This window comes from Gymnodraco acuticeps, unplaced genomic scaffold (assembly GCF_902827175.1).
Source record: "Gymnodraco acuticeps unplaced genomic scaffold, fGymAcu1.1, whole genome shotgun sequence".
In the NCBI taxonomy this organism is placed as follows: domain Eukaryota; kingdom Metazoa; phylum Chordata; class Actinopteri; order Perciformes; family Bathydraconidae; genus Gymnodraco; species Gymnodraco acuticeps.
The window spans coordinates 1,064,346-1,079,133 of record NW_022991001.1 but is presented as its reverse complement, the minus strand read 5'-3'; the positions used below and the strand labels follow the sequence as shown (position 1 = coordinate 1,079,133).

At 41.7% G+C, this 14,788-nt stretch overlaps 1 protein-coding gene across 1 annotated transcript in view; it reads right to left on the bottom strand.

The window, feature by feature from the left end:
• Nucleotides 1–14,788, bottom strand: part of nfatc1 (nuclear factor of activated T cells 1) — a 61,788-nt gene that overhangs the window by 8,726 nt on the left and 38,274 nt on the right. The window contains 3 exon segments of the mRNA XM_034236045.1: nucleotides 7,108–7,348; nucleotides 7,350–7,720; nucleotides 13,086–13,218. Coding sequence (XP_034091936.1) covers nucleotides 7,108–7,348; nucleotides 7,350–7,720; nucleotides 13,086–13,218 — 745 coding nt within the window.

Below are 14,788 nucleotides of genomic sequence, written 5' to 3'. Positions count from 1 at the left end.
TCGAAGAAAGACAGAAAGCTCAATGTGGTAAAAAAAAAGAGTTTTGTGAACAATGTGTCATTGACATACTGTACACTTTCCAACTCTTGCACCAATGTCAATTATATTATTGTGTTATATTATCAATTTTCTCTATTGTATCCATGTGTTAGTTAAAGAGGCCCTGCTATGCTTTTGGGGGTAGTGTGTTATATAGGTTTTAGTGCATGTAAATGGTCTGCAGAGGCTCAAATCCCAAAGTTCTCTCCAGAGCGAGTTTCTCTCCCACGCACATGCAGTGTTGCATAGCATTATATCATACTTGTGTTTTTTTTTCATGGCCAGTCATTTATTTAGAAATGCAACTATAACTAACTCGGAACACATAGCAGATGTTGAAGAAAATGCAGTAAACCAGTACAATATTTCCTCCAAAAATACTAATGCTAATGCTAACTATAGCTTCTTTTTGCACGTTTTGGCTGTAAGTTATTTGAGGCACTATATGAGTTTTCCTTTATAAAATCAGTTTCAGGCAGAGCCTTCCTGCTAATGTACTCCCAAATACCTTTCCTATGATCCTGTGAAGCCTCTGCTCATCAATCGTACTGTTCTGACATCTAACAAGGCCACAACACGCCATAAAAAAGCCTATCGTAATGTTATTTGGCTCACACTTGACTTCAGAATGCACATTTTGCTCGTGTTACCTCACCGCTGACTAAAGTCTCCGGCACACTACTGTGCAGCATAACGTATGGCTTTGGCCCCCTTCTCCAGACTCTCTGAGCCAGAGGGAAGCGTGCAATCCTCTGAAGTCAGCAAGTTTTATGGCAGCGTGGCCGGACCTCATCTCTGGCAGCCTCAGCAGCGCTGGACTTCAGACTGAGCACCCTGCAGCCTAAACCTCCGCTCTGAGGCCAGACAGGGAGTCAGACTTTCCACGAGCAGACAGTTTGTAGGCTCCAAAGGGACGGGGTTAGAAACGTGAAACAGAAGAAGATCCTGAATTATCAAAAGGGCTGCACAAACAGGAAAAGATAACAGCTCTGATTACCAAGGGCAACAACAAAGCTCAAGTGGGACTTGGATATCACATTCATTAATAATTGAAGTTTACTACGGCTACTTCACAAGATAAGTGGTTAAACAGTCATGCATTTAAGGTACTTTATTTGCGTCAAATTGTGTTCTGAAGGCAAAGACAACAAGATGTTGGTACTAGAAGTTTTCTGAAGTGCATTTGTTGTTCGAGTTGACCAATCATGTTGGAGCAAGCTATGGCTAAATGCAGATAGACAGTGGATGTGAAAAGCAGAAGGTGGAATTCATTGGCAAAAATGCAATCTCCGAACTCATCGGATATTGTCTGACAATCACTTTTTATGTTTTTTTAGGGGAATGTTATCTTGTGACTTGGCTTCTTCTGAAAAAATCCTCTTGTATATGTTTTTTTGCAACTCTAACTGCATTCTAGCATCATAACTTGTTCATTGGACAGACCCACGGAAAAGGAAGTGATGGGCACATATCTGCTACACCGGATTCTCCAAAATATAGCTCCTTGCTTGGTTCTTGAGAATGCACTACATTAAATAAAACAATGCCCATGATAAATCTTGTATTCTGGAATAACTCCAATTCAATCTCATAAACACATAAACATGATTCTATGTTTATAGACAGTCAGTGCCTCCGAAAAGGCTTAGATAACATGTATATTGAGCAGGGCCAACTTCAAATGACTGCAACACCGCACCTGAGTGAGGCCAGGAATCATAAAGTTCAAACTCTGCCAAAAGTTTTAATGAAGTTAGAAGCCACATTAAGCATGGAATGCCTAGTAAAACTTCCATCAGTTTGCCAATGAAAACAAATGTAGTTGGGGCTCAGCTCCTCAACATCCATTTACGTTATGGTAGCATCGCATACTATAAACACGGTTCCCACCACATTCCCAGGCATGACATTTAAGGACTATTCAAGGACAAATTGCCTGAGATTCTAAAGCCTAACATTGCATATTTCAAGACATAGATCAATAAAAGGTACTGTAGCAATACTGGATAAGCAGTCTTGAAATAGGCTCACAGAAAAAAAGATCAAAAGAAATAAAATTTTCTTGCAGAAAACTTAATTTCAAGGTTTTTTTTAATAGCCTATTTATGACTTTGTTCCAAAACGTTCAAGGCCTTTGTTTCTTTCCTCAAATTTGCGAGATTCTAAGGAGCTGAAGGAGCCAAGAGGAACCATGTATCCAACTTTTGTGGAACACGTTCCTAAGAGATGTATTTACTTGAAATACACCTGGTTTAACCAATAAACCCCTGAATAGCCGTGAGCACCGGTTAGGATATAATCAAATCTGTGGCTCGAGCCAGCCAAATCCCCCCGCAGACGGGGCTAACAAGTGCTAATGTATTTACCCAGACTGTTCACAGGAAGTGGCATGGGAACAGTCTGCAGTCCAACAACTCACTCTCCGTCCCCAGGAAGCCGGGCCAGACTCTGGTGACGCCCCCCTGCTCCTCCGCTGATAGCTGCTGGTTAGGGTTGCTTCATCTACTGCACCCCTTTTCTCTACAGGACACACAGCCAAGGACTGTTTCTTCTTACCCTGAGGAAGATCATTTATCCAATTTATTTCAGCGCAGAACCTCAGCGGTGAGAGAGAGGGCCAGAGCAGTGAGATCATAATGTTGGTTCTGTGAGATGAATAGGGGCTCACAAAAAACCGAATTCATGATCAGGGAGCTTCAGGCAGGCTTGTCTCATTGCAGGGTCTGAAGCCAGATATATCAAACGCTAGACCACCAGGTTCCTTTCATGCAGTAACCTCAGAAATACAGACGAAGAAAGCTCTAAGGGGAAAGTATTACCACAAAAGATATAGAATTCGTAAAGAAATATAATTCAAGACTCCCAACAGCAGTGATAAACCTTTTGGTACAGTTTCACTTTCACATAAATCTACTCCTCCCACAGTGGCCTGTAACTGACACAAACAATACTATCATGGTTTCACAATAAAGACAAGTGAGCGTGCTATCCAACAGAAACACTGACTGAAGAGTATAACTAGATCTTGGCTGAATTCTGTTTCCATAAAACGGCATTATCATCTCCTGTAATCCGCCTTCTCAGGTCAAATGAGTTGAAATGGTGTTTCTTACAATCTGCTACCTGTCTAGGAACCCCACTTACCCCCTCCATATAGACACTATGCATTATATTACTGCACATCATCTGAGCAAATCTTGTTCAAGTTAATATCATAAACCCTAACTCTGTCTAAGTAACACTTTTTCTCCACTATGAATGCCATTACAGCATATATTTTATTCATCCCAGTATTTTATGTTTAACTGTACTTATACTGTACTGTACCTTGTATATTTCGTGTAAATATTTATCTTTAATTTTTGCTAAACGTTAGATACCCTGCTGAAAACCCATACTGTTTTTCGTACCCTTTATAAGACTGTACGGGTTAACCACTAATGTGTTGATCTGTGAGCTTTAGAGGTGTTATTAGGGTGTCAACGATGAATCTTCCATGCAAACCAAAGTTAGCCATGGAGTGCCACAGGGCTCAGTGCTTGGACCTATTTTGTTCACACTATATATGCTTCCGCTAGGCAATATTACAAGGAATCATTCTGTAAATTTCCACTGTTATGCGGATGATACTATATTTATCCATCAAGCCTGATGAAACCAATCACCTAAATAAAATTCAAGACTGCCTCAAGGACTTAAAAACGTGGATGACCTTACATTTTTTGATGTTAAACACGACCAAAACTGAAGTTATTGTACTCGGCCCGAAGAATCTACGAGACAAACTATCTAAAGATATACTAGTTATGGATGGCATTAATTTGGCCTCCAGTGAGACTGTAAGGAACCTTGGTGTTATATTTGATCAGGATTTATCCTTTAACAATAATTAATAATAATTCCTTACATTTATTATAGCGCTTTATCAATGACTCAAAGCGCTTTACATATACACACATATTACACATATATGATACATGCAATGGTCAGATACTGTGGACAATACCCACAGGAGCAAGTTCAGGTGAAGTGTCTTGCCCAAGGACACACCGGCTTTACAGACGCAGCAGCGGCGGGTTTCACCCCTTGATCTGATGATCATTGCACAGCGCACTGCGCCACACCGTCCATCTTCACGCCTCGAGGTCATCGAGGCGCTTTTACAGGTACACATTAGTATTATACATGTACTGTGGACATTACCCACAGGAGCAAATCCGGGTGAAGTGTCTTGCCCAAGGACACAACGGCCTGACGCAGTGGCGGCAGGAGCGGGTTTCGAACTGGAGTTCCCCAGCACTCCCCCTTGATCTGATGATCGGATGCACAGACCACTGCGCCACCCGTCCCTTAACGCCCACATAAAATCAATCTCAAGGACCCCCTACTTCCATCTACGCAACATTGCCAAAATTTGGCATATCTTACCTCAAAACGATGCAGAGAAACTAGTCCATGCATTTGTCCATGCATTTCAAGGCTGGATTATTGTAACTCCTTATTATCAGGGTGTACCAAGAAGTCAGTCAAGTCGCTTCAGCTGATTCAAAATGCTGCAGCTCGTGTACTAACCAGAGTTAGGAAAAGGGACCACATTACTCCTGTTCTGGCTGCCTTACACTGGCTCCCTATAGAACACAGGATATAATTGAAAATTCTTCTTCTCGCCTACAAAGCCCTTAAAGGCCCTGTCACACTGTCCCGAAATTGACACCCGATGGACACACGATAAAAGGAAATGTTCAAATTCGGCTCGTAAGGCACTCGTGAGGGCATCTTGTCAAATCGTGTCATCTTCGTGTTATCATCGGTGCATTCACCCTCACTCTGATCGGGGCGAATGCCCGATGGCACCGATGATAACAAGATGCCATCACGATGGCCTTACGAAGGGCACAATTGACACACGAATTCAACACGAAAATGAACCTTCGCAAGGTCCTTCGGCAATTTTAAGGCATGCCAAAGATTTTGCCACCGCTCACGAAGTTGCTGCCGGAGCCTGAGAAACTCCACCGGCGGTCATACGATGGCTTAAGATGCCCTCACGTATGGCCCGATGTTGCTACGATCACAGCCGAATTTGAACATTTCCTTTATTGTGTGTCCATCGGTTGTTTTATTGCACAACAAAATCATGTAAATATATTATGTAAATAACCCAATTTGTGTTCTGTGAAACTAAAAAGGATATAATATATTATTTTGAAGGACAGTTGACAGGAAGTTGTTGTTGTTATGGAAACAACATTACGGAGAAAACGTAATATTTTCGACATATAACGACGGATAAAGTAAAGAACAAAGTCTGAAGATATCAGTACAGTATCATAGTACTGTAACATAATTGTTTTTGGTACTTTCATTGCAGTTGTATGTCTTAAATGTAATGTAAATGTTGCCTTCGTGTGTGGTTCGGGGCCATCATCGTGCGAAATTCACAATTCCATATTCGTGTGTCCATCGGGTGTCAATTTCGGGACAGTGTGACAGGGGCAGGGCCTTAATGGGCAGGCGCCATCTTACCTTAAAGAACTCATTATACCCTACTGTCCTACTAGGGCATTGCGTTCCAAGAATGCAGGGTTGTTGGTTGTTCCTAGAGTCTCTAAAAGTACAATGGGAGCCAGAGCCTTTTCTTATCAAGCTCCACATTTGTGGAATCAGCGTCCAGTTTGTGTTCGGGCAGCAGACAGCCTATCCGTTTTTAAGAGTACGCTTAAGACCTTCCTTTTTGATGAAGCTTATAGTGATAAAATAAAAATAATCTAATAAGAGTGCATTGACGTAGATACGTTGTGCCTCTTCACCTATACATTTGAGTATTTCTTACTCTTTCACTTAAATCCTAAAAACTTAGATCTTATATTTAAAACTTTGCAGAGAACGCCTAGCCCGGCCGGGGAGTGTGGAATGTAGTCACTGACCCACTTCTACCTCTGACAAATTCAGGTTCCAATGGGGACCTTTTTCCCTGTGTGTGCCTCTCCACCTCTGTTTCCTACTTCTTACTTGCTACCCTTTTCCCTCAACCTATCCTAAGGGAGTGCATGTATGTAGACACGTTAGTTTAGCTGCTATGCTTGGACTATTGGGGGGGGCACCTTACTCCGTCTTTTTGGCTGTTTGTACCTGTGTACTCTCATGTTCCGATTAACCCAGTTTCCCCCAAATCTCTTTTTTGTGTCCATATATACGCCGGGATCCTGAGTCGAGGCTAATCATGTTGCTGTGGTCGTGTGTCCTGGATCCTCTATCCTGAGCACTGGATCTGAGTCCTGGACTTCGAGTCGTGGCTGAACCTGTCTCTGCGGTCCTGCCAGACTCTCACCATACTACTTCACTGATGGCTCCCACAAGATTGCTGACATCCTCGTGGATTCATCTTCTTATTACAGACACATGCATTTCCAAACATTCGGTCTACCTATGTTGTAAATGTATTATCTTTTCGATTTACATACGGCATCTATTTCACGTCTGTCCGTCCTGGGAGAGGGATCCCTCCTCTGTTGCTCTCCCTGAGGTTTCTCCCATGTTCCCCTTTAAACTGTGGGGTTTTCTCTGGAAGTTTTTCCTTGTACGATGTGAGGGTCTAAGGACAGAGGGTGTCGTATTGTCATACTGATATTCTGTACAAACTGTGAAGTCCACTGAGACAAATGTAACATTTGTGATATTGGGCTATATAAATAAACATTGATTGGTTGATTGATTAGGGGGATGTTCTTACCTTGAGATTGAGCCAGGAGCTGTTTTCCCTGTTTATGCTAAGCTATGCTAACCAGCTATAGAATCAATGTTCTCATGTAATCAACCATCAACCATAAAGATAGTAGGAGTATCCCAAATGTGGATCTAAGTTTCAACTCCCTGCAAAGTGATTTGTGAGTCATACTGCATGATATTGATCAAATATCTCAGCACTTATATTATGATCAATTTGTGCTGGAGGCCATAAAACAGTCTTGTTTATTTAATAAGTGGGTAGTTTGATTTATAATTTTGAGCACCGTGTTAGAAACTAAGGCTTACATTTGTTTATTGATCAAAAATAATTTCACTGACCATCATCGAGGTACATCTGGTCCAGCTCCTGCGGTTCCTGTTTGATGCTGACAGCCAGCGGGGGGGGGCTGCCGTCCTCCTGCAGCGAGCCCCGCCCCCTCTGTGGCACCTTGGGGTGCTGCTGCGCTGCCGGGCTGGTGTTGCCACTCCCCGGCTGGGGGACGGGGGTCAAGCACAGGGCCGGAGAGAAAGGGCCGTCAGTCGGGGTGGAGGCCTGCGAGGTGGGGGGGGGAGGAGGAGGAGGAGGAGGAGGAGCAACTGCTGGGAGGGTAGAGGATGGGGGGCTGGTAGCGCCCGGGGGTCTCCTGGATGATGGAGACGTGGGGGACAGGGGACTGTTGGCCCGGGGGCTGGAGAGCTGGACCCCCAGGGAGGCACTTGGAGAAGGGCGGGGGCGACAGGTCGTGCAGTTTGGGGCCCGGGGAGGCGGAGGGAGGCAGGGACGAGGGCTTGGCTGCCAATCTTTGCTGGCTGACAGAGTAAGCCCCGCCCACCACGCATGGCCTGAGGTCAGAGGTCACCATGGGGGTCATGACCTGTGAGGGGAAATATGGCTTTTGATGCACCAGAGGGCCGTCGTAGTCGTCGTGCGGCTCCGTCTTTATCGTTGGAACTGAGAGAAGAAGAAGGAGAAGCTAAATGAGTAAACATATTCCAGCCGTGTGTGAGCGAGAGAGTGGGTTTGTGGCTAGGATACACACGCTGCCAAACAAACACTCGCATCAATGAGACTCTGTGTCTGCGCCCCAGCTCTCCCACTACGCTGAAAAAATTCACAAAAAGCAGGAAAAAAGGGATGAGTCATCAACACCAGAAGCATCCAGCTGCTTCTATAATAAAATGCCTATTTTCTTTGGATCCTGCACTGGTGCTAACATCCACATGCTTTCCTTAACCAAAGATGTAAAAGACAAGATGGAAACTCCAGGGTGTGTGAGGATAGTGGAGTTGAAATGAGGCGGGCTGTTATTAGTCACCAGCGACTTGGCCTCCTGTCCAGATTCCAGAAGACACATGTTGGACACCAAGTTTTAAAATGTGGTAAAATGTGTCTGCAGCAGATCTGACACAACATTAATCTTATATAACAAGCGTTTTAGTCCAGTTACAAGACAGCGACAGCACCAATCTGACTCTGAGCTTCATCACATCACTGGATCAGTTTCTTCTTCTCTTTTGTGGTGACGCTGGTTTAGATTATAATAGGAAGCATGTGCTCAGTTCTCCATCAGCAGCCAAAACCCTTTTAAACAGTGCAATGCAGGATTTGTTTTTGTATTAATACTAATACACCACTGTAAAATGGTATTACAGTTTTCAAGAAGTGCATGGTGTCCTTGGCAACCAGTGACATTATTGAGGTGATAGTGTTCAAAGGGGGAGACAGAGGGGGTGACATGCGACAAATGGTCCCATGCGAAGGACCCAGATGCAGGTTATTTTTAGGTTTAAATATATATATATTTCTTTTTCTTTTTTGGGACATTTTACTTTAAAATATTTTGTTTATTTAAATATCTTTATTTTATTGCATATTCTTACTGTCACTGCTTAGGTAAATACATATAATTGTTAGATTTTTTACATGTCTTTTTCTCATTTAAAATGGAGCAACTGTAACAAAAAACGATTTTCTTGTATTTTACTGAAACACTTTGTTAATTGTTTGTTGTTTATCTGCATCTCTTTGCTTGCCTAGGGAAGTCTCTTGAAGAAGTTATTTTTAACCCTACAGAATAAGTGGATGAATAGACTCAAAGGAGTGAAACTAAGACATGTGATGCCTCTCTGAAGCCTCTGAACTGCGATGAGATGGCTACGCAGACCGCAGTCCCAAAATAGCACATGCACCCCTATTCCTGGCTGTTTGGAGGAAGTGTGTCTGTGGAGGGGGGGCAGATGCACAGAAAGGGCACAGAAGAAGTGCAAACGTTTGTGTAGCCACAAAAAGCAGCGTGGCCCTGGGTTTCCGGAGTGTGGAAATCAGCCGTGTGTGTATGTCCCAAAATAAATCTGCTGTTTTTCTGCGAGCTGTGTTGTAACACCTGCTGCGGCAAGAAAGTGATGTGATTTGAAAAACAGGAACAGTGAAATACATTTACATTTCATTATTGCAAAATAGATAGATTTTTGTTCCACCTGTGTTTCTTTCACCAGTGGTTATACAACATATTGAGATGTAGACAAAGTGTAGCAGTACTGTTTTACTACAACTGTAACAGAGTATATATTTATACTATCATAGTACAGAAGTATCACCATACAAAAAGAGTATGTAACATCTAAAGTACTCACATAGGTGTAAAGTAACTAAGTACATTTACTCAAGTTATGTACTACAATTTTGGTAGTACTTGTACTGTACTTGAGTTATTCCATTTAATGATACTTTGTACTTCTACTCCACTACAATTCAGAGGTACATGGTGTACTTTCACTCCACTACATGTATTTAATACCTTTAGTTACTTCACAGATGTGGATGAATGATGTGAAATATAACCAAGTCTTAAATCAGACTGTAGTTCCACCTGGAGTAAATCCACAAGCTACCCTGCAGTATACAAAGTCATTCAAACTAGCTGCACCTTTACCAGCTCTGAGAACACTTTCATGATCAATCATTATAAAACACATCATATATATTATTCTGAAATGGACCAATCTGCACAATGACTACTTTTACTGTTGCTACTTTAGGCAAGGCAAGGCAAGTTTATTTATATAGCACTTTTCAACACAAGGCAATTAAAAGTGCTCACTTTAAGTATATTTTGATGCTAATACTTTTACTGCGTAAAATGCAGAACTTGTAACAGAGTATTCTTACACTCGAATACTTCTTCCACCTCTGAGTACTCATTATGGTGAATTGCTTTTTTAAATCTTTTTATCATAGTGAATTTTCAAAAGTAATTACTTTTTATATACCTAATATTACATTTAATGTTGCAGCTGGTAGAGGTGGAGCTCATTTCTATTATAGTAAATACTGCTGGGTATCTTATCCTGTAACACAGTTATATAATGATTTATAAGTCACTAAATACTATTATATATATCATATATATTATTATTATATAACTTCTAAATATGTGTTGTAATATTTCACTCCAAATTATATTGCAAAGATTAAAGTCAAAAGATAAAAAGTCAATTTATTGAATCATTTTTTATTAATTTTTATTTATATTTTTAATGAGTTCATATTTGCATTATTTTCTTTTTTTAAATTACATTTTTTCCAAGTATATTACTTATTTAATTTCCAAAACTTAATATAACACTGTCGTTTTCTTGGTGACTTTCTGAAGACAGAGTTCATGTGGATGTCTCTCTGTACTGACTCACCCTTTAGGAGACACTGACCAGACTACCGTCCCTTGTCTCCCCCCTCCCTCACACTCTCTGCATCCTGAGGACAATGGTCCACTTTCACAGCGGGGCACTCCGTCGCCCCCGCGCAGGGCTGGGCCAGTCCACTTGAATCACAGCTTTGAACCACCCACTGAATTTTCTCTCCAAGTCCCGGAGCGTAATTAGCAAGTGGTTTTTACATTTCAGTTGGTGGGTCAGTGTTTATATTTAGCTTGGCAACAGGTTCTCTATTCAAATAACACACGTTTCCCAGGCCTCTCTTCCCGCCCTCGTAAGTTCACTCGCTGCAGTGTACAGGTACGGAAAAGAACAGATTTTATAGATTTTAATTTTTTACAATGAAGGAATAATAGCGTTGCTTTGTTCCTCCCTAGCAAACCACAAGACGGGGGAATACAAACAGTTTGTTCTCGACTTTAGATGTAAAATGCTGGCTGAAATGTTTCTAATTAGTCTGGGATACGAAATGCGAAGAGCAGACGGAGAGTGGTGAAGTAAAAGAATAAGTGACAATGTGCTGAAGGCTTAGAGTTAATGAGGGGGTTCCCTCTTATTCTGGGCACACATTTGTACGGCAATTTAATGTTCATGAAGTACACTGGTTTTTCGTTTTTACCAGATTTTAGCACAATTCTTAACCTTACTGAAAGAGGCTATGGCTGCTATGGATTGGCTGACTATCACAATACAATCTTTCCCAAGTTGGGACGTCCCATAGAGGGGCAGCTCAAAAAGGTGTTTGTCCTCCGTCAACACCAACTCCAGTTCCACTGTTATGCTGATGACACACAGCTCTACCTCTCAACAGAATCAATTTCTCCAACCACACACTCCCAGCTCAGCACCTGCCTCACTGACATTACAATTTGGATGCAAAACAATTTTCTAAAACTTAACTGGGACAAATCGGAACTTATAATCATTGGCCCAAACTCACTTACCCGCTCAACCCAAGATTTTTCTCTTGCCATCGATGGCTCCATTGTCAACCCCTCCACTCACATCCGTAACCTTGGCATCATCCTCGACCCCACCCTCACTTTCCTCCCTCACGTCAACCAGGTCACAAAAAACGCTTTCTTCCATTTAAAGAACATCGCCCGCATTAGACCCTCCCTCTCATCAACCGCTGCTGAAACTCTGATCCATGCCTTTATAACATCCCGACTGGATTACTGCAACAGCATACTTTTTGGATCACCTGCATTCACACTAAAAAAACTTCAATATGTCAAAAACTCAGCTGCCCGCTTGCTCACCTCCACCCGATGCTCCGACCACATCACCCCTATCCTCCATGACCTCCACTGGCTCCCCATCAAACACCTCATTGCCTTTAAAATATTACTTTTCACTTTCAAAGCCCTCAACAACCTTGCCCCCCCCCCCCTACCTCTGTGACCTCATCCAACGACACACCCCCACCCATCAACCTACTGCAGCCCATCCGGACAAAGCTTCGGACCTGGGGTGACAGGGCCTTCGCAGCAGCCTCCCCCACACTCTGGAGCCCCCTCCCCAGCCACGTCAGATCCGCCAACACTCTCACATCATTCAAACAATCCCTCAAAACTCACCTTTTCACTCTTGCCTTCAACTCCTAATCAACTAACCCATTGCCCTTATTCCTCCTAACACTTTCTACTTTTGTTGTTATTTTTGTTTTACTTGCTTGTAAGCGATTTGAGCACCAGGAAAAGCGCTTTATAAATGTAATGTATTATTATTATTATTATTATTGTATTGTGCAATTTCATCAAAAAGTAAGTTAGACAAGAGAAGCAGCTTCATGCTTTGACTCAAAATGAACATGATATTCAACATTTGCTAGAAGACTATAGAATTATTTGTAGTTAAAGTGGCAATAGCTAAAACAAATTTGCTCCATCATTATGAAGAAAATGTTGATTGCACAAGGCAATGGCTATAGAATAATGACATCAGTGTAAGCCTCTCTTTACAATGCAATTCTGTCTCCTTCCATGTCCGGATCTCCCTTTCACAATGAAAGCCCTAGACACATACATAATAATAATAAATTATATTTCTATAGCGCTTTTCTTGAACCCAAAGACGCTTACATGGCATCACTGCATACCTGGGAGCATTTTGCTAAGAGGCTACTCATCAAAAAGCTTACAACTTAATAAAACACCTTACAGTAGCTAACCCCAGGCATCGAAAAAGTAGAGTAACGTTAACTGTTTGAACTATACCCGCCAAAAGAGCCCCGTTGACAGAGGATAAAAGATGAAGAGGGGGAGTGATTCAAAACGTTTTTATCTAATAAGCTAGATCATTAAAGCACAAACCTGCCTACTTAATGATTCATAAAAGTGTTTATTCTGCCTTCATTATAGCACTGACATCACAGTTTCAGTTGGTGTCTTGCTTTGGACATTAGCGTTAGCTGCTAGCAGCCTTGTTGCTAACAAAAATCTTAAGACAGAAAATGTGTACTAAGGTCTCTGGTATGCAAAAGTTAAGTGTAATGTTTTGTTGGCAGCTCTGAGTAAAACATAGCCTCGCTAAGGAAATGTTGCAAAGTTGTATTTTTTCACTTTAATCAGCAGTAAATATATATGGGGAGGAGAGCGTACCATTGGCGGGGACGTAGGTGAAGCGCTGGTACTGGCTTCTTTTCCTCTTGCCATTACAGACGTAGAAGTTGACGTGGACCGGAGTGGAGAGTCTTTGGTTCCGATAGGGAGGGACTTCAATGTGTAGCGAATTCTGCAACAAAGTAAAATAAAGTAATTCATATTGTTTGTAACAAAGAGACAATGCAGAGGTTAATGTCCATTGCGTGAAGCCTTTTTATTTGATTAGTTGTTTTTTATCTTACTGTTTTTCATCTTTGTTAGTGTTCTAGTTCCCTTGATCTTTTTTTTAACTCTTTTTGTGTCTCTGCCTGTATGTCTCTTGTGCTGCTCAATCACTTAATTTGTTACCTGATAGAGAGATAAGGCCTTTTTAACTTAATAAAACAAATGTATTTTGTATTATATATTAAAACATTCATAAATTGAATTACAGTTAATGTTCTGTGGTTTAAAAGGGAGAAACACAATTGGGTTTTAGTTTTGTTTGAATTGAATTATTGTATTCAAACAGTTGACTATTTGCTGCTAAGCATGAGTAAAGAAATAATAGTAGCCATCATATTTATTCTGTAGATGTGAGGTTGGGACTGTACTTCTTTCGTTTAAACCCGAAGCCTGAGGTTGTGTAAAATGGAGGCTGTGGATAAAATCAGAAAATCTGGTTCTAATCCCAAACCAGGGAGCCACAGAGAGACCATGAACTGAGGTTATGGAGAGCCATGGTTATTTGCACAATGAATACATTAAAGTGGGGATTGTCCAGACAGTTAATTTCCCAAGCAAAGCTTCCTGCTGTCTGAGGGAGAGCGAAGGCCAGGAGCAACCATGTTCATCAGCTCCATATACGTGTGTGTGTGTGTGAAAGAGAGAGAGAATGTGTGTGTAATGGAAGACACAGAGCAGGTGCAGCGCCTCACACAGAGACACCCTCGTATCCCCTCCTCTATCTCCCAAACACACACCACTACATCCCTCTATCTTTCTCTCCCTCTTTCTCTCAGTCCAAGACATGACACACTGCCCAGCACAAACTCCCACAGGATGAAGGGTGAACTTTTGAGAACCTTTCAACACTTTTAAAAAACACAACACTGCTGTTCCCCCTTGAGGCTGAGAACATCTACAGTCACATTCCAGTTACACTTTTGTGCGTGTGTCCTTAATGCTATCCCATGCTCATATCAGCCCTAAGCATGATTTACAACTATTAAATGTGTAAAACATCATGATGGTGCGATGTTAAACAACCACACTGCCATCATGGACCTTATCAGCCTAGTGGAGTGCATGATGTATGTATATATATATATATATATATATTATATATATATTAATGCCGTCAAAATTATCGCGTTAACGGCGGTAATTTTTTATTTTTATTAATTGCGTTAAAAATATTTAACGCATTTAACGCATGTGCAGAATAGCCCGCCAGTGGCAGCGCCAGGGTATGGCTGGGGTAGGCTACACCCATACCAAGAAATGGCTTAGCCCCACCATGAAAAATGATGTTAAACTAAGCAAAATAAAGTCTGCCAACTCGCGCGGAGTAAATTGCACAGACAGCAGTTAGTAAGATTGATTTCAGTAGCCACTTGTCTGGAAATACCGAAGACCAGAAACGGTTTTGAAAACTTTTGTCACGTAGTGATCGTCTTCTCAATAGAACATCTTTGATAATGTCTTCTGGCCAATCAGAA